At 39.6% G+C, this 24,144-nt stretch overlaps 1 protein-coding gene across 1 annotated transcript in view; it reads left to right on the top strand.

The window, feature by feature from the left end:
* Positions 1 to 24,144, top strand: part of MSRB3 (methionine sulfoxide reductase B3) — a 164,491-nt gene that overhangs the window by 11,392 nt on the left and 128,955 nt on the right. The window contains exon 2 of the mRNA XM_004429371.3: positions 20,367 to 20,494. Within this exon, the coding sequence (XP_004429428.1) occupies positions 20,419 to 20,494 (76 nt within the window). The 5' untranslated portion in view covers positions 20,367 to 20,418. The remainder of the gene's footprint in view (positions 1 to 20,366; positions 20,495 to 24,144) is intronic.

The following is a 24,144-nucleotide window of genomic DNA, read 5'->3' as shown; positions in this document are numbered from 1 at the left end:
GATATGTGATCTTAGGCAAATTAATTAAATTATCTGTGCCTCAGTGTCTTCACTTGTAGAATGGGAGTAGTATTGTTCCCACCACGTAGGTGGTTGTAATCATTAAATCAGATAATATATGTGAGTTACTTAGCACAGTGTCTTCCAGAGTTAGTTCACAGTGAATGTTAGCTAGGAACGTCGTCAACATCGTTGTCATTCTGGGACAACACTTTCCTTGACCTCTCCCTTCTCTGGCCACTACTCTGTCTTGGTCTTCTTTGCTAGTTCTTTCTCCTGCAGCTCACCTCTGAATGTTGAAGTTCCTCAGGGCTCTGACGTTTCCTTTCCCATTTTACACACTTTCTTAGACAGTCTTATTTACTACGGAGCTTCAGTTCCACCTGTATAAAGTTAACTCCCCCCAAATCTACTCGTAAGCCCAGTTCTGTTTCCTAAGCCGTGTCCTATATATCCCCTTGCTTCTATATCATCTCCACTTGGACGGCTGTGTCTTAGAACTTTCAACTTGTCAAAAGCTGAGCTTTTCTTGCCCAAGCTTAAGCCTCCCTCCTGTTCCTTAGCTTAGTAAATGGTATTACCATTTGTCCAGTTGCTTGAGCCAGAACTGGAGTCCTCCTAAATATTTTTCCCTCTCTCATGCCGTATATCAGTCTTTTGCCTCGATTTCTGCCATTGCTTCCTAGTTAGTCTCACTGCCTCTGGTCTCATGCTGCCCCATCCATTTCTACCTTTCAGTCACGGAAATCTTCTTAATTTGCATATCTGGTCATGTTACTCTCCTTCGGTTACTTCCCTTTCTTTTTAGGATGAAGTTCCAAATTTTTATAATAGCTTCCAAGAGTTGCTTCTGCCTGCCTGTGAGCCGCATCGTCTCCCCCGACCCCTCGCCCCTTCCAGCCGCCCGCTCTCCTTTCATAACCTTCAGTGGGCCACACGCACCCCATCTCAAGGCTGCTGCTCATCTTTTTCTTTGTCTGGAACACTTCTTCCCTCATTTGTGATCTGGGCAACACGGTCTTGTCCTTTATTCCTAGTCTGAATGTTACTCCCTCCTGGAAGGCTTTCTCGTGCCTCCCAGACTAGAGGACTTCCCTCTGTTGTACAGGGTCCTATTCCCTCTGTTGTACAGGGTCCTTATTCCCTCTGTTGTACAGGGTCCTTATTCCCTCTGTTGTACAGGGTCCTTATTCCCTCTGTTGTACAGGTTTCCTTATTCCCTCTTTGCCTCTCCGTGATCCTCACTGCACTTGTTGATGACATCTTCCTCTCTCCCCAGTAGGTAGGCTTCGTGGTGGCAGGGCCCCTGGCCTCTGTGTCTTGCTTTGTCCCTGGCATCTGTTTGTTAAAGAGAGGAAGGGATGAATGCAGCGTGGGCTTGCCCAGTTTGGGGAATGAGAGGCCTTCTAGCTGAGTTGGTGTGTGTTTTTCTTAATCTGTCAGGATGATAGAAAGGGAGAAGAGAAAAGTTGAGGTTTACTGTAGTTGGACTTTCAGACTCCAGTGGCCTCAGGGGGAGAGGAGGGAGGCAGCGTCAGAACTGAGGTGGTGACAGGGAGGAAGTGGTGCCTTTGGGTGGAAGTTTCTTTTTTCTGATTGGAGTGACGTCCAGAATTCCCAGGGTGTTTCCCAGATTTGCCTGTCTTTTTCAAAAGTCAGCCGTGGTGCCATTTCCCGAATCCTTGGAATGCTGGGCACGAGCGTTGCCATAGAACCTGCTTAGCGTGGCTCAGTGTCGGAGCGCTTGCCAGAGTTCCCTGTTGGACCAGATCCACCCTGAGCCGGTTATTAGGCTCTCCGTGCCTGTGAGCTGCCTGCTCTCTGGCCTTGGCCTTCTGTTTGGAATCCCTGTGGGAATCTGCCGGATTCTCCTTCTCTAACTTGCAGGAACAGCGTTTGCACTTGAGAGGAGTTGGGCGTTGGCCTTTTCTTCAGTACGTCCTCTCTGCACTTCAGCAGAAGTGTTTCAAAGTGGGTTCATCCTATTTTGGTTTCCAGTGCTGGTGTCAATTTTCCTCTGTATTCTGTTCACTATGTCAATGGGACCTGGTGGGAATCGGAGGGAGAACGTGAGTGAGTTCCCTTTTAAAAGGCATTTACTTGTATTGCCACCTTTGTCTGGGTGTGTGTGCCTGTGCACGTGTGTGCATGCACATGTGTGTGTGTGTGTGCAGTCTCTTTCTCTCTGCTTCTTTTTTTTGGATCCCTCTCTGCCATTTCTTTGTTTTGTAACTCTGTGAAAGTCATTTTTCAGTAGGTATATTTAAATCATTTATATTTTATGTTATCATGGGCTTATTTGATGAAACTCCTTGTCCTGTTGTTTTATCCTCTTTTTATGATCTTTTCCCCCTGATTTTCAATCTTTTGCCATATGGTTTCTGCGTTTCATTTGGTTTTATCTTTCATAGGGATTTGAAAAGTGGACATCATATTTTAGGTTCTGTGACCTTGAAAAAGTGCTTGAAAAACATCGTTGAGCCTGAACTAATCTAGTTATTAAATTTAGAAAAACAAAATGTAATAGCGTTTGACTCCTCTCTGTAGGAAGAATTTTGGATTCTTTTGTTTTTCTGCTCTGCCTCTATTAACTAAAGTGGGGCCTGGAGATCCACGTGATTATCGTTGAATTGTTATTTTTATAAGTTTCCTCTTTTAAGGATTATATTTATCTTTTTCATTTAATGATAAGATAACATCTACTGCATTCAGTGATTACCACCATACTACCTTTTGTACCTTAACTTCATCATTCTTGAGGATATTTTGATTCATATGTCATTTGGCTAGAGTCTATCCTCAAGTTTCTTTTTGGTGCGGAAGAATATGTGCATGTGTGTTTCCTGAGCTCTCCTGTTATCTGAGGGAATTACAGACTGTTATATAACATGTTAACCCTCCCTTGCAAAACAACATTTAGTTGGTAAGAGGAATCCAAAAAAGCATGATTAGGAGGCTGGAAAATGCTTGTAGAATAACCTGAATGCAAATAATAGTGTAATTATGGAATATAAAAAGTTGCTAGCATTCTGTGTGGAGGAAGAACCTAGGAACAATGGAATTTACTGGCATTCAGATGACAAATTAGTATCAGTCACAAGTTACTACTGGAAATTCAATACCTCTAATGCTGTAGATAATTCTCAGGGTCATGATGCAAAATTAGTTATAAGTCCTAGAACAGTTTTATCTTTGAATGAGAGTGAGTAACATTAGCAGTTTTAGTTGAATTGCAACAGTATTTCATAACTCCTACTGAGATGTTCAGATTAGAGTTGACCAAAAGTTTACTTTTTCAAATTCCTGTTTTATTAGTACATTTGCCTCATGCATGCATAGATTTAGATCACTCTACGTGATTGACTGAAACAGTTGATTGCAAAACTTGAAATTTTTCTTTTTTGTCATATGATTTTTTAACAGTCACTAAAACGTAATTGATGAAATAGAAAAATTAATCTTAATCTTAGCTGAGTTATCTGTTAGACAATCACCTCATTCTTACCCTGTCCCCAACTAAACTAATTAAACCCTTCAACACACACACACACACGCACGCACGCACACACACACACATATGTACACTTTCATTCCCTGTCTTTACACAACATTGCAGACCTTCTCTTGCTTTTCCTTCTTAGTAAGGAAAGTAAAATTCACTGAGCAGTCTGCTAATTACTTCCAAAAACTCTCATTTAATCCTTCCAAAACTTAATGAAATAAGTATTATGATATATATTATGCACGTAAGGATCAGAGAAAGTAGCTAATTTGCTCAAGATTTATCAGCTGGGTAAGTGATGGAGTTAGAATTTGAACCGAGCTGACTCGTTCCTGTGTACCACGCTGCCTAGATGCACTATAGGACTCCAGTCCCGTGGAAACTAGGACATTATGTACAGAGATGGGGGAAAACAGAGGAAGTGACACTTGAGTTCAGTTCTGTGAAAACATTTATTGAACCTTTATTTACGGAGATGAATACTACTGACTGATCTCAAGGAGTTTATAGGAGAGGCATATGTATAAACCTAAAATTCTAATGTGCAATAATAGGTATAAGAATAGAGGTACTGAAGTAGGAAGCAGTATAGAGGAAGAATTGATTCATTTTCTAATGGAAGGAGTGGAGCGAAGGGTGAGGGGAACAGCTGTGAAGGGAAGTTTCCCAGAGGAGATGATATCTAACCTGGGTCTTGAAGGTTAAAAACAAAGAGTTCATTCTTATATACTGTGGAGTATATGGGTGGTATGATGAGGGTAGAAAAGGTATGTGGGAAAGGATAAATAGTTGGCTATGATCGGAAGAGAATATTTATTTATTCAACAAATACTTGTTGAATGCCTCCTAAGGATTCGGCCCTGTGTGAGGTACTAGAGATGAAGTGAAGGACGAGGGACTTCACGGGCGTGGAGTGGACCGGGGAGCGCTGGGGACTGAGGTTATATAAGGAGGAAAAGACTCGAACCTGATAGGGCTCGAACGCCGGGATAAGTTGGCTGAGTTTTCCCCTGGAGGTGCTAATGAGCCAGGGAAGACATGAAGCGGGGTTATGACAGGGTCAGAGCCAGTACACAGCACTTCTGCAGCAGTGTGGAGGGGGGGGTGAGGAGAGTCAGGTTAGGGGCAGGAGGACCAGTAAGAGGCCGTTACTATATTCTAGATGAGAAGTGGAAAGAAAAGGAGGTATCTGAGCAGTATCTTGGAAATAAGATTGACAGCACTTTGTGTTGATTGGATATGAATGGTTAAAATAGAAAATGACTGAGGGTGACTCCCAGGTTTGAGGATTAGTGGTTGGGTGGATGGGAGCACTTTTTACAGAATCAGGAATACAGAAAGCTTAAGTTGGTGAAGAAACAAATTGAGTTTTGGATATGATAAATAGTTTGAGGTGCATGTCGAATACCCAAATTCTTTTTAAAACATGATTTAATCACCTAAAATTAACAAAGGAAACCACTATAGGACAAAGTAGAAAGAACATGTTGCACACTATTTTATTTCTTTCACTTTATGATCTCATTCAGGGCTTCTCCTACCTCCTAACTCCAATATGGTGTCAAAGGATAGTTGACAGAGGCCATTAAGATTTACCTTTCGGTGGACTAGAAGGAGTCCATTTTCATAAAACTTCCCCTTTATCTGTTGTGTCAGATACAAGCCACAATGCATACCATCATGAGAATTTTTGTTTCATAATTTTCTTACTTTCTGCAACAGAAAGTAAGTTTGGAGCGGAGGGATGCTAAAATTCTGATACAAGAGCAAATATTTATTTGCAGTTTCCAGTGTGAAAACTTTCTAGTCCTGGAATGGTGGCAGAGTTCTAACTTAAAATATTTGAAACATGATTTAAGGATACATATTTTTAGGGCTCATATTCGACTCATTAGACATAGTCTTTTAGTGATAGGTATCGATCCTGTAGTCAATAGTCCAGGCATAGAATTTAGTCACCCTGCGTTAGCAAGTATTTCTTTAGGTGAAGTTGTCTGCTGAGGCACTGCATCTTTTTTGCACGTATAAGCTTTATTTTTTCATCAAAAACTTACACATGGTTCTTGATACAGGGGAACTTAAGATGAAAAGCCACAGCCTCCAACTCCACCCCATGTCTCCGCCTCACCTCTCTGAAGGAATGTTTTAAATCCTTCTGATGGTTCCCTGCTGTTAGTCAATATCGTCATGGTACTGCTTCTCCATTCATCAACTTCACACAGTATCCAGTTATGAAAAAGAAGGGTTCCTCTGCTCTCTCTTTTCCATTCTGTCGACCATTATTCACTGTTCTGTTGATTTTTTAATTCCCCTTTGTTCACTTTTGTAACATGAAATAATATATTTGCTTGTCAGTTTTTGATAGGCTACATGCCAACCTGTTGTGACAAAGAGATTCCACGGAGAGTGACCGGAAGTAGAAATCTGTTTTTTTCCCCGATGGTAGCCCCGGGTTAGGCTGCTGAATAGCTTTGCTTCTGACCTGTGGCATCGGCCATTCTCACCCAGTAGCTTCCATCTTAGTGTGTGGTCGCCATCTCCCAGGGGGAGAGGAAGTCTGGAGCAAGTGGCTTTGTCTTTACAGGAGGTGACCCGAAAGATCACATGTCACATTGACTCATATTCCATTGGCCAAATCTCAGTATCGTGTTCACAACACAGCAGAGGCGGGTGTGCGTTCAGCTAACATTTCAGAGGTTCTGTTACTGACACGGAGAAGGAAGAGTGGATCCTAAGGGTTGGGTAGCATTTTCCAGTCTCGTTAGTGTCTCCTGACTGCGCTTTATCAGAGGAGCATCCTGACACTCTTACCCTTTCCTCTGCCTTTCTTTCTGGCCTTCTTTACATTTTGTTAGCTATATACATTTTCTTTTTGTTTTAAAATGTGAAATTACTAATGTTTACATTCTGTTCTGAAACCACAGCCAAAGCTTTGTCTATGGGTTGTCTCTAAAAGCTTATATTGTTATCCATGTTATTTTCTTCCAGTAAACAATAAAGAGAGCTGTTACTGCAGTCTTTCTCCATAGGTCCAGGGCCATGATCTCTGGGCCCCTGGAAAGGTATACATTTTTCTAGCATCGTGGCAAGTGGATTGTTTTTTCTTATATTTATAGAGTGACAAAAATCAGGGCTCTGTGTGTCTCAGGTCTGCACGGGGCACTGACTCGTGACATCAGTGAAAGAAGCCGCAGCGAAGGTGGTTGGTGCCCGGGGAGCTTTCAGTCACTTCAGGAGATGAGGTCTTCGGAGTGGGTCCTTGTATTGTGACCACAGCGTCACAGCGTCAGCGTTGCAGCTGCGTAAAACCTTTAGTTCTTGAAGGGTTGGGCCCAGTTTGTTAGCTCCGGGTGATCCACAGAGAAGTTGCTCCCTCCTAGGCTTTAGGGTCTGACTCTGAGGGGAGACCAAGGCAAGAGTCTCTTTGGATCTTTAGGAGTAGAAGAGAGGACTAAGGAGAGACTCGGGGCTTTTCACGGTGGTCTCATTCTCTTTGGCATTGGCTCTCTCATCCTTTCAGACCCTGTTATCTTCCCAAACAAGGGCAGCAATCTGAGGCCCAAGAGGCCCTGCCCTTGAGGAATTTTTAATGTAGTAGAAGAGATGAAAATAGACTTCAGTTCAAATTCTGGCTCCGTCATTTACTGGCCATATGACCTCCAGCAAGTTATTGTCTGAACCATAGATCCTACTGGAACACATAATCCCCAAATCCCAATGGCTTAAAACACTGAGGGTTTATTTCTTGCTCGTATTGTGTGTTCATTGTCTGTCAGATGGGAACTCTGCTCCGTGTCTCCTTACTCCAGGATCATGGTTACTGGAGAAGCCACCATCTAATTATAGAACATTGCTGGTCATTGTTGGAGAGGGAAAGAAGGTTCTGGAGAGCCTCACATGAACAATTAAGTGCTCTGGCTTAGAAGCGACACACATTATCATATCTGTTCACAGCTTATTGCTCAGAACTAGTGACATGGTCTGACTCAACCACAGGGGGCCAGGAAGTGCATTCCTACCATGTGCCCGGAAAATGGAGAGCCGGAAATGTTGGGTGAATAGCACAAAGGACTACCACATATAGGAATGTCTACCTCAGGGTCGATGTAAGGATTAAATGATATTATATCCACACATACACAATCACCTAGTGCAGGTGCTCAAAAATGATTATCTTTAGCAATAATATTATCATAGTAAGATGTACACATGCAGAATATTTGAATGACAATATAAAGTGGGACTAAAGGTTCTTTCTGATAAGCTGTATAAGACTATATAACAATGTATATGAAAGTGCCTTGTAAATTAGAACATACTGTGCAAATGCACATTGGTATTATTATTATCCAGTAGATATTAGAAGACACAGTGTTAGAACATTATAGTTGGAGTTAGATCTTTATAGTTATCTGCTAAGAAGTGATGGTTGAAGTTGTAAGAATGGGTGAGATCTGCAGGAAAGATTAAATGGTGAGAAATACAGAGAGTGCTGAAGGGGTAGCTGTGGAGCATAATCACAGTTTGGAAATCAGAAGTAAATATCACAAGAGACAGAGACGCGATTTTCCGAAAGCGAGGAAGAAAATGATACTGTGTGATATCGTACAAAAGTCAAGTGAAGAATGTTTGCAATAAGGAAAATAGCCACATAAAATGTCACTAAGAGGCCTTGAGCTTCAGTTCTCTGAGTGCCATGGGGGGGTCTTAACCAATAATCAATAGGGAGGGTTACTTCAGGAAGGAACAGTAGTACTAATTTAGGGGTGTCTGTGTGCCAGGTGCCCCGCTAGGACCAGCCTTGTGAGGAAGCTATTATAACTCCGTATTTACAGATGAGACTTTCAAAGCTCAGAGTGAAACTTCCAAATGAACCCTAACTAGTCAGTGACGAAGTTTGAATTTGAACTTAAGTGCCAGAAAAACAAAACCAAGCTGTACTATATAAGCACAACAACATGAAACAGTCAAAAAAACTGAAAAATTCTGAAGGCATTTTTTATGGTAATCAAAACTGATTTGTTTATTCGGGTTTTGCTTTCTTGTTGTTGGCACTTTTTAAATATTAAGAAAAGCTTTTTAGATGAAACACATAAATAATGTAAAAGCTATGAACTGTGAAATGTTGACCTTAAACAATTAGACAGCTAGTTATTTCTCTAGCAAAAATGAGTTTATTCGGGGGGCTGGCCCAGTGGCGTAGTGCTTAAGTTCTGCATGTGCCGCTTCACTCAGCCCAGGTTTGGATCCCAGGCGAGGACCTACACCACTCATCAGCTATACTGTGGCAGCGACCCACATACAAAATAGAGGAAGATTGGCCACAGATGTTGGTTCAGAGTGAATCTTCCTCAAGCAAAAAGAGGCAGATTGGTGACAGATGTTAACCCAGGGCAAGTCTTCCTCAGCAAAAAAAAAAAAAAAAAAAAAGAGTTTATTTGGATCAGCAAAGAATTGCAATTCCAAGTCTTCGACCCTGGTGAGCCAAATGCAAGTCCCCAGCAGCAAGGGAGGAGAAACTCCTTTATAGAGAGGAGGAGGTAGTTGGGAGAGCTGTTCTAAATGCAGTCCATTGGAGGAGAGGAGAGAGTTTAAAGTGTAGTGGCTTCTCATTGGCTGAGTGGTGACAGGCTCTCATTGGCTGAGCCTTTTGCCGGCAAGAAGAGGAAGTCTCTTTTTCTGGTTGGGCTCTGGTACCTAGATAGGGTGTGAGAGCTCCTCCTTCTGGCCTCCTGACTCTATTTTAATGAGGTTTCTGTTTATTAATTTCCACAGAAATCAATGTACATATTAGATGAAAAAGAGATTTATGTTTTATATTGATGATAGAAGTTTTAAAATATTAATGTGAGAATGAATAAATCCCTGTATTTGACTAGATATAAAACAGGAATCCTGAAAAAAGGGGCATTTAATAGAGTCATAATTAGCATCAGAAGATGGACTTCTGCCCATAATTCTATTTTAATTAGACCATTGGTGTACCTTCTTAGTGGACACAGTGTAACCCTTGCATCGTCAATATTAGGTACAATCCTTTATGTCCTTTTCTTTTAGTGAACTGAATAGTAAAGACCGTGTAGATGCTACAGCATGTAGACAAGAGAGGTTTTAGCGTAATATTTTCTCCAGCTGGCGTCTGACCTGTGATAAGTCTCTTTATCTCTGTTTTGCTATTTACAAAATAAGAGGTATGGATCAGTTCCTTGTTTCTCCCACTCTTTCCTGCTGAGATACACGTGGTGGATGATGCTTCATGAGCCGCACGCTCACGTGGTGATGCGCAGATGACCAGGATAGACTGAGGAACAGCTGGTTTAGGGTGCGCATTGCTGGTGCTGCTCGTTGTAACTCCACTCTTTTCTCTCCCGCTCAAGAAAACATGTCAGAAAACAAGTAAATGAAGGTGACGTTATTAGAGAGATAACTCTAAATACATCCTTTTCTTAAAAACTGTACTCTCGAACTCAGGCATCTAGACAATTTTTAACAAATTACTTGTGAAACACCTCACAACTAATATTTGCTTGTGGTGGGTGATGACTTCATGTTCAAAACTGATGTATTAGGTGTTCTCCAAGATTTTTTCTAGATCTAAACTTTCTTAATGGTAGAATTCTGTTATTCTCAAGCATTTCCAAAAGATCTAATTCCTTGTTTTTATCGGTAGGCGTTACGCGAATTCGTGTTACTATGTATATTATGTGGGTTCAGTAAATGCTGAGTGAATTTATCAACAAATTAATTTTCCTTTTCTGGAGATAGCTCTAATTTAGAATTTATTTTCTTATCCCTTAGCAGGACGTATACTTTTGTGAATTTCAAAGAGTGGTACTGAGAAAATTGAGTTGTATCATTTTGGTTGTTACTTTTAGAAATCTATCGTAACTATCCTCCTCATTTTGATAAAATAGTTCAAAATTTTGCATTTATCCACAGACTAAATGAAATAGGAAATGCACCAATTACCTTTAGAAGTAGTAAGAAGTCTAAAGACTACTGATATTATTTTCTAACCATTTGTTGTTTCCTAAACATTATGGGATAAATTATAAATGTATTTCTCTCTTCATTGTTCGTTTATTCAACAAATATTTATTAAATATTTACTGTACTTACTGTGCCAGACCAGCAGTTCTTAAAGTTTGGGGTGTGGACCCTGGGAGTCTCTGAGACCCCTTCAAGGGATTCAGAAAGTCAAAACTATTTTTGTGCTAACACTAAGACATTATTTTCATTTTTCACTGTGTCAACATTTGCATTGATGTTGCAAACGGCCAAGTGGGTAAAACTGCTGGTGAATTAGTATGAATCAAGGTAGTGGCAACAAACTTATTAGCAGTCAGTCTGTTCTTCACTCACATGCACACGGGGAAAAAGCCATTTTCAGTTAAGAATGTCCTTGATGAAACAGTAAAATTTATATTAATTTTATTAAATCTTGACCTTGAGTCTTTTAATATTCTGTGTGAAGAAATGGGAAATACACTTTTATAAAAGGCTTCTGCGTACCAAAGTATAGTGGTCGTCTCCAGGAAAAGCACTTGTGCGATTGTTTGAAAACTTTTACTTGACAGAATGACCACCAGACAAACTATGGTTATTTAGACTTGGATATTTGGTAGGCATTCCTCAAAAATGGATGAAGTGCTTCTGTCACTTTAAGGAAAACAGCTGACGGTATTTGTTGGCAATGATAAAATTTGAGCTTTCAAGTTAAGAAATAAAATTTTGGAAAACTTGTATCTGCCACTGTGTGCTTGACAGCTTCTCGATATTTAAAGAGTTTTCTGATGAAATCAGTGGTGATGTTAATAAACACGATTTTTATGTTGATAATGAAATGTGTTATCCTATGAAAGATCTGCATAACCCAATGAACCACTGTTTTCCAAATGAACAGTTCGTGATGTTACAAACCACGCAAAGTTAAAGATCCATTCAAAATGCAAGATGGGGCCTGCCTGGTGGTATAGTGGTTAAGTTCATTCGCTCCGCTTCAGTGGCCCAGGGTTCAAGGATTCGGATCCCGGGCGTGGACCTACACACCACTCATCGAGCCATGCTGTGGCAGCATCCCATATACAAAATAGAGGAAGATTGGCACAGATGTTAGCTCAGGGCCAATCTTCCTCACCAAAGATAAGTAAATAAAAATAAAACATTAAAAAAAAAGCAAGATAGACCAATGAGTTTTTTTTTTTTTAATTGATGTTTTAATGGTTTCTAACATTGTGAAATTTTGGGTTGTACATTTTTGTTTGTCCATCACCATATATATGACTCCCTTCACCCCTTGTGCCCACCCCCCCACCCCCCCACCCCCACTGCCCCTGGTAACCACAGTCCAGTTTTCTCTGTCCATGTGTTGGTTTATATTCCACATATGAGTGAGATCATACAGTGTTTGTCTTTCTCTTTCTGGCTTATTTCACTTAACATAATACGCTCCAGGCCCATCCATGTTGTTGCAAATGGGACGATTTTTTTTATGGCTGAGTAGTATTCCATTGTATATATATACCACATTTTCTTAATCCAGTCGTCAGTCCAGGGACAGTTAGGTTGCTTCCACTTCTTGGCTATGGTGAATAATGCTGCAATGAACATAGGGGTGCATAAGCCTCTTTGGATTGTTGATTTCAGGTGCATTGGATAGATTCCCAGTAGTGGGATGGCTGGATCATAGGGCATCTCTATTTTTAATTCTTTGAGGAATCTCCATACCGTTTTCCATAGAGGCTGCACCAATTTGCATTCCCACCAGCTGTGTATGAGGGTTCCTGTTTCTCCACATCCTCTCCAACACTTGTTGTTTTTTGTCTTGGTGATTATAGCCATTCTAACAGGCGTGAGGTGGTATCTTAGTGTTGTTTTGATTTGCATTTCCCTGATGATTAGTGATGTTGAACATCTTTTCATGTGCCTATTGGCCATCTGTATATCTTCCTTGGAGAAGTGTCTGTTCATTTCCTCTGCCCATTTTTTGATCGGGTTGTTTGTTTTTTTGTTGTTCAATTGTGTGAGTTCTTTATATATTATGGAGATCAACCCCTTGTCAGATGTATGTTTTGCAAATATTCTCTCCCAGCTGGTTGGTTGTCTGTTCATCTTGATTCTGGTTTCATTTGTCTTATAAAAGCTCTTTAATCTGATAAAGTCCCACTTGTTTATTTTTTTTCTTTAGTTTCCCTAGTCTGGGTAGGCATGTCATCCGAAAAGATTCCTTTAAAACCAATGTCAAATAGTGTGTTGCCTATATTTTCTTCTATGAGTTTTATAGTTTCAGGTCTCACCTTCAGGTCTTTGATCCATTTTGAGTTAATTTTTGTGAATGGCGATAGCACATGGTCCACTTTCATTCTTTTGCATGTGGCTGTCCAGTTTTCCCAACACCATTTATTGAAGAGACTTTCCTTTCTCCATTGTGTGTTCTTAGCACCTTTGTCTAAAATTAGCTGTCCGTATATGTGTGGTTTTATTTCTGGGCTTTCAATTCTGTTCCATTGATCTGTGTGTCTGTTTTTGTACCAGTACCATGCTGTTTTGATTACTATTGCTTTGTAGTATGTTTTGAAGTCAGGGATTGTGATGCCTCCTGCTTTGTTCTTTTTCTTTAGGATTTCTTTAGCTATTCGGGGTCTTTTGTTGCCCCATATAAATTTTAGTATTCTTTTTTCTATTTCTGTGAAGAATGTCATTGGGATTCTGATTGGGATTGCATTGAATCTGTAGATTGCTTTAGGTAATATAGACATTTTAACTATGTTTATTCTTCCAATCCACGTGCATGGGATATCTTTCCATTTCTTTATGTCATCATGGATTTCTTTCAATAATGTCTTGTAGTTCTCATTGTATAGGTCCTTCACCTCCTTGGTAAGATTTATTCCTAGGTATTTTATTCTTTTTGATGCAATTGTAAATGGTATTATCTTTTTGAGCTCTCTTTCTGTTAGTTCATTATTAGCATATAGAAATGCAACTGATTTTTGTAGATTGATTTTGTACCCTGCAACTTTGCTGTAGTTGTTGATTGTTTCTAATAGTTTTCCAACAGATTCTTTAGGGTTTTCTATATATATAATCATGTCATCTGCAAATAGTGAGAGTTTCACTTCTTCGTTACCTATTTGGATTCCTTTTATTCCTTTTTCTTGCCTAATTGCTTTGGCCAAAACCTCCAGTACTATGTTGAACAGGAGTGGTGAGAGTGGGCAGCCCTGCCTCGTTCCTGTTCTCAGAGGAATGGCTTTCAGTCTTTCCCCGTTGAGTATGATGTTGGCTGTGGGTTTGTCATATATGGCCTTTATTATGTTGAGGTACTTTCCTTCTATTCCCATTTTATTGAGAATTTTTATCATAAATGGATGTTGTATCTTGTCAAATGCCTTCTCTGCGTCTATTGAGATGATCATGTGGTTTTTATTCTTTGTTTTGTTGATGTGATGTATCACGTTGATTGATTTGCAGATGTTGAACCATCCCTGCGTCCCCGGTATAAATCCCACTTGATCATGGTGTATGATCTTTTTAATGTATTGTTGTATTCGGTTTGCCAATATTTTGTTGAGGATTTTTGCATCAATGTTCATCAGCGATATTGGCCTGTAATTTTCTTTCTTTGTATTGTCTTTGTCTGGTTTTGGTATCAGGGTGATGTTGGCCTCATAGAATGATTTAGGAAGTGTTCCATCTTCCTCTATTTTTTGGAATAGTTTGAGAAGGATGGGTATTAAATCTTCTTTGAATGTTTGGTAAAATTCACTGGGGAAGCCATCTGGTCCTGGACTTTTATTTTTTGGGAGGTTTTTGATTACTATTTCAATCTCTTTACTTGTTATTGTAGACCAATGAGTTTTAATGTAATAGTATGAAAAGTTCATTGATAATAGTTTCAGAATATCACTTGTTGAGTTTTGGTGTAATATCAAAGAAGAGTATCTTTAGTTATCTGAAAAAGTTATTAAAATACTCTTCCCTTTTCCAACTACTTATCTGAGTGAGGCAAGATTTTATTCATATATATATACTTCAGTCAAAACAACATCATGGCAGTTGGAATGTAGAAGTAGAGATGAGAATCCGGCTGTTTTTTGTTAAGCCAGATATTAAAGAGATTTGCAAAAATGTAAAATGTCCCATTTTATATGAATATATATGTGGGTCTGTTTTGGAAAATATAGTTATTTTTCACTGAAAATGTCAGTTTTACAATACTTTTTATTTTTTATTTATTGTTATTTTTAATGGAATGAGGAAATATTTTTTGAATTACTCAGTTTTAATTTCTAATATAGTACATATTGATAGGTGTAAACACATAAACAGAAGGCATTTGGGGTCCTTGATAATTTGTGGGAGTATGAAGGGATCTTGGGATCAGAAGGTTTAAAAATGGCTAACCCTAGAGATATTTAAAAAAAAATTTCTTTTTCATGCAGCTTTTCTTTGGTTCTCAACACCCCCATTTCCCTGCCACTCCCTCCCCCAAAGCTGGACACAATATTTCTCCCCCTGAAATTCATGTACTTTATTTTTACCACTGTTAAGGCACTTAGCATGTACCTTATGTTTCCATCTAGGCTAACAGGTTTTGTGACAGCACAGACTATATCTTTTTTTTTTTTTCTGTGAGGAAGATCGGCCCTGAGCTAACATCCATGCCAATCCTCCTCTTTTTGCTGAGGAAGACTGGCCCTGAGCTAACATCGTGCCCATCTTCCTCCACTTTATGTGGGACGCCGCCACAGCATGGCCTGACAAGTGGTGCCTCGGTGCGAGCCCAGGACCTGAACCTGGGCCACCAGCAGCGGAGCGCACGCACTTAACCGCTACGCCACGGGGCCAGCCCCAGCACAGATTATATCTTATATTTTTGCATATTCATCAGCTCTTAGTATATCGTTTTCCATAGGAATTTATATAGGTGAACTAAGTTTTAAAAATTCCTTATCTTAAAAGTGTTATCTCTAAATAGTTCGGGAGATTGACTGAGGATTCTGAATAGCTGGGGTTCTATTGTTTCTTAAAACACATACAGAAAGATCTCTGCTTAACAAAAGGGATGCTTGATTTCAAGAAGTAAATGATTGATCAATTCATTCAACAAACACTAGTTGAGCATAAACGGGGTGCCAGGCACTGTGCTGATAAGAACAACAGTGTTTTTATGCAACTTTAGAGTAGACATTTAGATTAGTGGTCCCCGAATGCTGGCCCATGATGAAGTTTCTTCTTTTCATAATGAAATGAGAAAAATAGCGACAATGAATATTTTTTTCCCATGAAACTAAATATAGTCTATTGTTTATCTTGAGATTGCTTTCCTAGTTCTTGGTGTTAACATAATCTTTCTTTTCTGATATTGTGGTGCGATTAGGATTTGGGGCTTTTTGTTTTTATTTTGTCCTTACCTGACAAAATTAAATTTGTCAACTCTGTTTTCCCCTGCAGTTTTGGGGGGACATTTTGCTAGCTTGTGGAAAACCAGTGATGTAGACACTCTTTTGGCATTTATTGGAAAGAGATTTGACCTTTAGGCTTGACACCTTAAATCCACCAGCACCATTCGCTCATTTATTCTGGAGCTGGTTATCAACTTTGTGACTTCTCTGGATTCCCTGTTTCTACCCTCTCTCTTTGGCAGTTTATTGTTCAACTGCTAGGAAAAAAGTAAAAGGAAATAAAAATAAACCCAACCAAAGAACTAACTTTTGTCAAATTTTTGGATGTCAGAGTTCCGGATGGAGAAGTAAAAATTTTTGACTGAAATAGGGCATTTGAGTTATCTTTGGATCTCACGTGAGATTGTATTTTCAACTTCCCATCTCTTCATAGGAACTGCTAATTCCTATGAACTAACTGGGTTTAATTCAGATTATGACCTTTACGCACCATTAGCAGTTGAGATGGCGGAGAGAGCAGGGTGGGAAGTGATGATCCTGAACAGTCTGTTCCGTAGAATCACTTACACGGTCATTCTTTCTCTCAACACATGAGTGGCTGGTAGTGCCAGGTACTGGGACACAGTGATGAAAAGGACACGTCCCTGTGTTTGAGGGGTTTATAATCTAGAAGAAAAAGACAGAGATGTAAGCAAGTCAGTGCCCTGGAAATTGTTGTAGGGGCTGTGATCTCACGGCTACTTGAGTGGCCAGGACCAGGGTAGGAGAGGTTAGGAGCAGCAAGTGTGGGGAGTGGTGACAAGGAGAGTAAGGATATGGAATGAAGAAAGACATAGGGGTGGGAGTAGACACAGTGGCCCTCTTGGGGGGAGTTAGCATATTGATGTGGCAGGAGCAGGATGAGGTGGGGCGTGATGCAGAGGTATGGCAAGAGAAAAGGCTGACGAGTTAGGCAGCAGCTGGATGTGGAACTTGACCGTATCCTCAACGTACGGAAGCTTTGGTAGGTTCAATTCTGGGCGTCTTTAGGATCTATCCTAAGGGTGTATCCAAGGAGTCTAAAGAAACATTGTGAAGGTGAAAGAGAAAGGGAAATTGCATCTGGTGGGACAGAGAGATCAAATCCAGAAACTTAGTGCGTCTCAGACTTTTTACTTCCTTAACTCCCTACTGTTTTCCCTTAGTGTCTAGAGAGAGAATCTGCAAATAATCTTCTTGAATTAATCGAGTGCTTGTTAAGTGTTTGTTATCAGCCACATTAGCTAGTGGGGAAACGTAGCAGCAGAGCGTCTAGGGTGGGCTGGTACGAGCTCAGGCTTTTCACCGCCAGTTGTGTGTGGTCGAGAGCACTGGCCCTGGACTAGACGGCCTGGCTTCAAATCTATTAACTCATTCCGGCCACTCCTTACGGGCCCTGCTCCTTCCTAGCTGTAGGGTTTTAGGCAAATTCCTTAACCTCCCATGTCTCAGTCTCTATGTCTAAGAATGGGAAAATGATAATCTGTGTCTCATAAGGCCGCGAGGATTGAAAGAGCTGGTAAACGTGGGGTGTTTACAGTAATACCCGCCACATGCCGAGGGTGTTGTCAACTGCTGTCCTTAGGGTATCTTTGACCCACCGTCTTGTTAGGATAATTCACTGTGGAAATCCATCAGAGAGTAGTAAGTTTTCTGGTATAGAGGGGATTCTATCTTTGGAGAATGGCATGTTAACTCTAAGTAGTATTGGGTATAAATGGACTGTTAGAAATTTCTAACTCATATAATTTTAAAATATAGCGATTATTTGTACATTTAAATAATAGTAGCCAACATTTGCTGAGCATAGACTGTGTGCCAGGAGTTGTTCCAAATGCTTTTTACCAATTAACTTATTTTAGAGTTGAGGTAACCGAGAGGTTAAGTGACTTACCCACAATAATGCAACTAGTTAGGGGGAGGGCCAGGATTCCAACCCAGGCCATCTGACCCCACAGCTCACACACAGCCATGGTGATGGCCCATCTTTCATGCAAATGCATTCTGTATTTTAGATCGGTTGTCAAAGTGTTTTATTTCGTTTACTGTAAACATAAACTAAGTGGAAAACATTAGTTAAAAATTAATTTTGTTAAATAATTTCAGCATGAACATATTTCTTTTTCTGTCCTAGAGAAGAGTTGCTCTTGGTATTGCATGTTGAGTCATATTAACTATGATTCTTTTCTTCTGCGGAAGTGTGAGAGTATGAGTTTGATGTCACTGAGGCATCCAGAGGCCTCTTCCATTCTTTAGAAGCTTCTCACTTTACATCTCAGCCATACATTTTCAGAGTAGTGTGAAGTAATGTTACTTTGCGTGCATTTTGCAAAATCAGCTGCTTTTTCTACTATAATTAGGGTTAAAGCACTAAAATAATTAAGGTTCTATCAAATCCTAACCTGTGAAAGGCATGCTTTTTAGGATTTGAAAATGGAGAACATTGTGACAAAATACGTTTTGCATTCTTCAGCGTGAAAAGACAAGACTGCTCTAAAAGTTATTGACCACTTTAGTTGTTCTACTTTATTGGTGCTAATGTAGCACTTTCTGGGTTTGCTTTTAAAGAAAACCGGGCAAAACTAATTTGCCACTAGGTGGAGCCCTGGCTATTTGGGTAGAAGTCAACACGACAGAGTGGGAACATTAAATCACCCAGTCATATCGTGCTGGAGGGCCCCCCGGTATGTGAGGCCCTGAGCTTTTAATTGTAGAATGCATCTTTGTTCTTTGCCTGACCTGCAGAGTGACATCACTCCCTTTCTTCCTGTGCGCCGGCTCTGACACAAGCCAGATGGCCGTGGCCATCGGTAGGCGCGCAGGCCGCCTGGTACCACAGTTGATGAAACGGCGAGGAAGACGTTTCACGGTCAGCTGCGGGAGCACAAGGAGGCTGCAGCTTTGCTAAGTAATTACATTTACCGTGCACACTTTATTCCTCACAGAGAAGGTCACGAGGAAGAAAATACATTTTTATTTATAGTGTTCTGAGGTATAGACCTTTGATCTTTTATTAGTCAGTAGTCTGTTCCAAAGGAATGCTCTCTTTTCGCTGCTCTGCAGTCACTCGTGAAAATGACATGTTTATTTATGTTTAATGGTTCTTTCAGGCTGTGCATTGTGATACTTACCTTCCCGCTTCCTCTCTTTTGTCTCCAGTTAGTAACACAAAAATGTTTTAGTTTTGTAGTGAGTTTGGATTGGAGAAGTCAGAGTTCAGGCGTGTTAATACAAGCAGATTTCTGTCAGATATACTCCAGAGTGATTTGGTAAAATATATTACTGTTTATTGCATGTTTGTTCTTCAAGGAGGTCAGAAGAGACCAGGAACAGACTTTTATTTGGGGGTGGGGGGATGAGGGTCAGGAAATGAACAAGACGTTAATTTTACATCCATTTTTGGACATTTAGTGGTTAAGGTCACTTGTAACGCTAATTTTAAATAAAATGCCAGAAGTTAATGTTCATTTGCTATTTTCCATCTTCATTTGAAGTTAATCTTTACCAACTGAAAGACTGTACAAAACTTGAAAGAAAATCCTAACTGGACTTGTCTCTCAAGTTTAACACTCACACAATTTTGAGATTCTTCCACAAGATCCGTTTTCAAAAGCTTTAAAAAATATTTTTACCCTTTTTAAGGCTACATTGTGAATATTATTCACAGGATTGACCTAGAAAGTTTGATTATTTTGAAAAAAACATTCGACCCAGAAATTTTTTGATTTTTCACAAAAATCATAAAATCAAATGAAAATATTCACTATGCTTTGTTCAAACTGAACACTGTTCTAAAGGGAAGACTCCGAGCTGTCCCTAGGTTATTTGGCTTTCTATTAAAAAAAAAAGAAACTCGAACAAAAGAAATCTCTCAATCTGACAATATTTTCCCGTCTTCTCCAGGGAGGGAGACGTGCAGATATTGCTGGAGTGTGGTGTGAGGCGAGCACGTGGCTTTGCAGTCAGATCTCACACGGTTTTCTAAGCCGTCTTCCACCAGTTAGTTGCTTTGTGCCCTTGGACCTTTCAGCTTTGGTTTCCTCACATATGTATTGGGGGATAAAACCTACCTCCTCTGTTTATTGTAAGAATTAAATGATACAATGTGTATATTAGGCCCCAGACAGTTCCTGTCACATGGTCTGAACTCAGTAAATGCTAATTCCTTTCAACTGTTTTAAACTTCCTCTCTTTTCTGAACCTCTTGCAAAATGTGTTCACAGATTACGCTATTATATCCTGTGCATTTTATTCATGAGATATAAAGAAGCCTGGGTTGAAAGTAAGCTCACCCTTCGAAAAGTAGGCATTCGAAATTTGTTAGCACCGTGTGTGTGTGTTCAGTTCCAGATAAAACCGTAACCGTCAATTGTGCAATGAATGTGTTTAACATTTGTGATATTTTAACTTGTTTTTGTTTTCTTTTTTCTCCTACTCAGCTCTCGCCCCTGTTCTTTGCCTCTGGTTTTGTTGCTGAAGATAATCACAGTGATGTCTGCATTCAACCTGCTGCATTTGGTGACAAAAAGCCAGCCCGTAGCCCTGCGAGCCTGTGGGCTTCCCTCAGGTGGCTGCTTCTTGTGCCGTTCTAGTGAGGCCCTGGTGTGGGCGGGTGGTTCTGCTGCAGGAAATGATACACCATAATGCTTTGCTAAATTTCGTTTTCTTTTACTGGGGCCCTAATTTGAAGACGGAAATTGGTTATAAATCACCACTCTACTTTGAGTAACATTCATTTCCACAATCCTTACAACCCTTGGAAACATTGTCCAGTTTCCTTGCTCAATATATAATGGTCACCAGTATTTCATGATATCTTCTTGTTCTTTAATGCACAGTACACATTTGAAAATCATAATGTTCATCAGAGGCTGGCAGTCTTGATAAAAAACTGTCCCAAATCACACAAAATAGGACATTCATCTTGTTAAAGGATAATGAAAATGCTTTTCCTCCCACGTGTGGTCATTCCTTTAGGAAAGAAAAAATTAAAATGAACAACTTTTAGTATAATAAAGTTACTCATTTATTGTAGTTAAGAAGAAAATATGTTCCACTTAACAATGACCAAACAAACCGAACTAATATAGCATGTGACAACTGGTTCTTAAATTAGAACCATCACACTTTTAAGAAATATGATTTTAGGCATTTAAACAAGTGAGGCATGAAAGTCCAAAATTTCATTATGTGCCTATAAGTTTAATATTTTAATTTTATTATGAAAGTCACAATGGTCAGATATTTTCTGTGAACATTATTGTCAATATTATTTATATTTTCTGTTAATGTACATATCTCTATTACTATATTGTATAGAGAATTTAATTCCAACTTATTAAACGTTCATTGAATATTAACTGAGTGCCAGGCGTTGTGTGAAGCAGTGAGGAGACAATGATAAATAAGATCAGACTGATTCACTTATTTAACTAGTACAGGGTGGTGATGAAGCTGTGTGAGGACCATTGAACCATGTGGTGATAAGACTAGACTAATGGCATTTACACCTGGGATGTCAGGGGAAGCCAGAGGAGGATGATCCTAGCTCTTTGCTTAAGGGAAGAATTTTGAAAGGAAGGGTGTAGGTCTCTGAAGTTCAAGGAGGGCTTTTTGAAGGGTAGTGTTTGACGTGAATCTCAGTCTAGGAGCAACAGTTAGCCAGGTGTCCAAAGAGGAGGAAGGATGTTTCTAATGTGTGGAGTGGTGTGGGCAAAACACAAAGGCCTGCAAGAGCAAGGTGTGTCCAGAGAAACTCGGGTTATTTCATCTGGCTGGCGTGGGTGGGTGTGGGCCAGTGGGAGAGATGAGGAAGGAAGGTGGCCACAGCATGAAGCACTGTCTGTGATGTTCTAAGGAATTGAAATCTTAGGGAAGGGGTGAAGGAGGAATGACATGACGATTTGCATTTTATAAGGATTATTGATTTAGTATGGTGGAAGGTCAGTGCTAGTTCCGGATGTTTCTGTGAGAAGGCTGGGGTGGCAACTGGCCTAGAAGGGAGGATAGGGGGTTTGTCTTGAAGCTGTATTAAATAGTAGATATCTATTAAAAAAAAGATTTCGTGTCCATTTGTGGTGACTTGAGAAGATACTGAAGCTAAGTGCACAGGGGCCCCAATCAGTCTTCTTGGTGCGTTTGCCTCCCCCACCAGGCATGCGCCTGAACCGCCAGCCTAGAGTAGACGGATGAATCTGAGGCTGGAGGGACTCATGACGTGCCGAGAGCCTTCGCAGTGGTCATTACAGTGGGTTTGGAAAGAAAGGGGGTGGGTTAGAGAGAGATTCGGGTTGTAGAACTGGCCAGGTTTATCTGTTGAGTGTGAGCTTGAGGGAGAACATCAACCGTGTGGAACGTTTTCGTAACTCTGGACTACATGTAACAATTGGAGGATGGAAATTATTTAGTTTGTACACAGCCGTGTTTTCCACTGAAAAAAACTCCATTGTGTGAGAGCACCAGCGTAGTTCTTGTAACATGCATTTGCAGAGGCTAAGTATTTAGAGAAACAACTTATTAATTAGCAGGGTACTTCACGAGATGTGACAATCGTGGAATTAAAGGGTTTCATACTGAAATTGTTTAATCGGGATATGTGTCTTTAGGTTTTGATATTGAAATGATTCAAAGATAAATTCAAGAAAGCTGATAGTGCTTAAGAAGTAACCACGATAGTACACTGCTTAAGCACACAAATTCTCGAGTTCGACTGTATTTGAGATATGGCTTTGCCACTTAACTAGCTGTGTGGTTTGGCTTCCTTGTTTGTAAAATGGGAATAATAATAGTGCTCACCGGAAAGGTTGCTGTGAGAATGAAATAGATTCAGATGTGAAAAATGCTTAGATCAGCGGCCGGCATATATAAATGTTCGCCAAGTTCACTATGAATATATCAAAATAGATACATATATATTTTGTATTTCCCCAGTACAATAGACTTTTAAAAACATTTAAAGATGTCCCATCTTTTCATTTAACTGTTTTTACTTTACTAGGAAGCACAAATGCACTTTATGTTTGAGAAATCACCATCTCAATCTGTTGCTTTGATCTCTTTGTTTTACTTATACATCCTGCTGAACTAGAATTCAAGTCTTATAAATATACACTGCATTTCTTTTATTCTTACTGTCCAATGCTGATGGAAGCCCAGAGATAGTCTCTGTCTTTTTGGCTTGCAAACCCATTTTAATTTGATAAATGAATTGGCTAGACTAGTATTCCCTAATTCCTTAGCCATTCAAGCACCACTTACTTTTTAAAGTGTTATGAAAGTCAGTCTTCCAGCGTTTACGTATTTTACAACTTAAATATTAGCAAAATCTTTATCATCCATTTCTCGAACAGAGTTTTACTCTTAGAAATACAGAAATATTGAAGACATTGTTAAGTTCAACAACAACGAAACAAACTATTTAAATTTTGAAAAATAAAAATGAAATCGAAGTGGGGATTCAAGTCCTTTACTAAGTCCTTTGTACAAGTAGCAAGGGAAGAGGCCAAAACTGGAGATACAGGAAATTAAGGTGAAAGTTTGAAGTCAAGCTTTAATTTACTGTTCCCTGGTCAAAACCTATTACAACAAAAATCGCTGTAAATCAGAAAGATCTCTGCTCCCTAGCCAGTACCCTAGGTACTGGCTAATTTCAGGTATTATTCAATACGAAATAATTCCAGAACTAAAAAATAATTGGAACAGGCCCTTAAAGTTGATAATAACTGGATTGACCTGTATGAGTGCCGTATCCCAGAAGAGTGATCTATCATTTTTCAGCTTTGTCTTCCTTTACTTCTTATTTTTAATAAAGCATAATTTTAATTTAGAGGTTATTAAGTGCATCTGAGTTATGGTTCACTCATGTTTGTAATTAAAGGTAATTTTTTTCTCAGAATTTCTTCTTAATTTCCTACAACAGTTTCTTTTATATATTAAAAAGAGCACTGGAAATGGAGTCAGAAAGCCTAACCACAGCTCTGTCATTAATTGTGTGACCTTGAGCATATCAGTAAATCTCTCCAGATCTCAGTCTCTTTATCTTTAAAACAGGGAATTCAAATTAGATAATTTGTTCAGTTGAAATACTATGATTTTATTAACTGTCATTTGTTTTTGCTTTTGTCTGTGGCTTAATAAAATCTTAAAACTCAGTACTAATTAATGGCTGGGAATTTACAGAAAACTCTGCTAGGTTGTGGTGGGAGGACAGAAATATTT

The sequence above is a fragment of the Ceratotherium simum genome, chromosome 17 (assembly GCF_057802395.1).
Source record: "Ceratotherium simum simum isolate JZ-2026a chromosome 17, ASM5780239v1, whole genome shotgun sequence".
NCBI lineage: Eukaryota > Metazoa > Chordata > Mammalia > Perissodactyla > Rhinocerotidae > Ceratotherium > Ceratotherium simum.
Note: the sequence above shows the minus strand (reverse complement) of the source record. Positions and strands in the feature narration are given on the sequence as shown.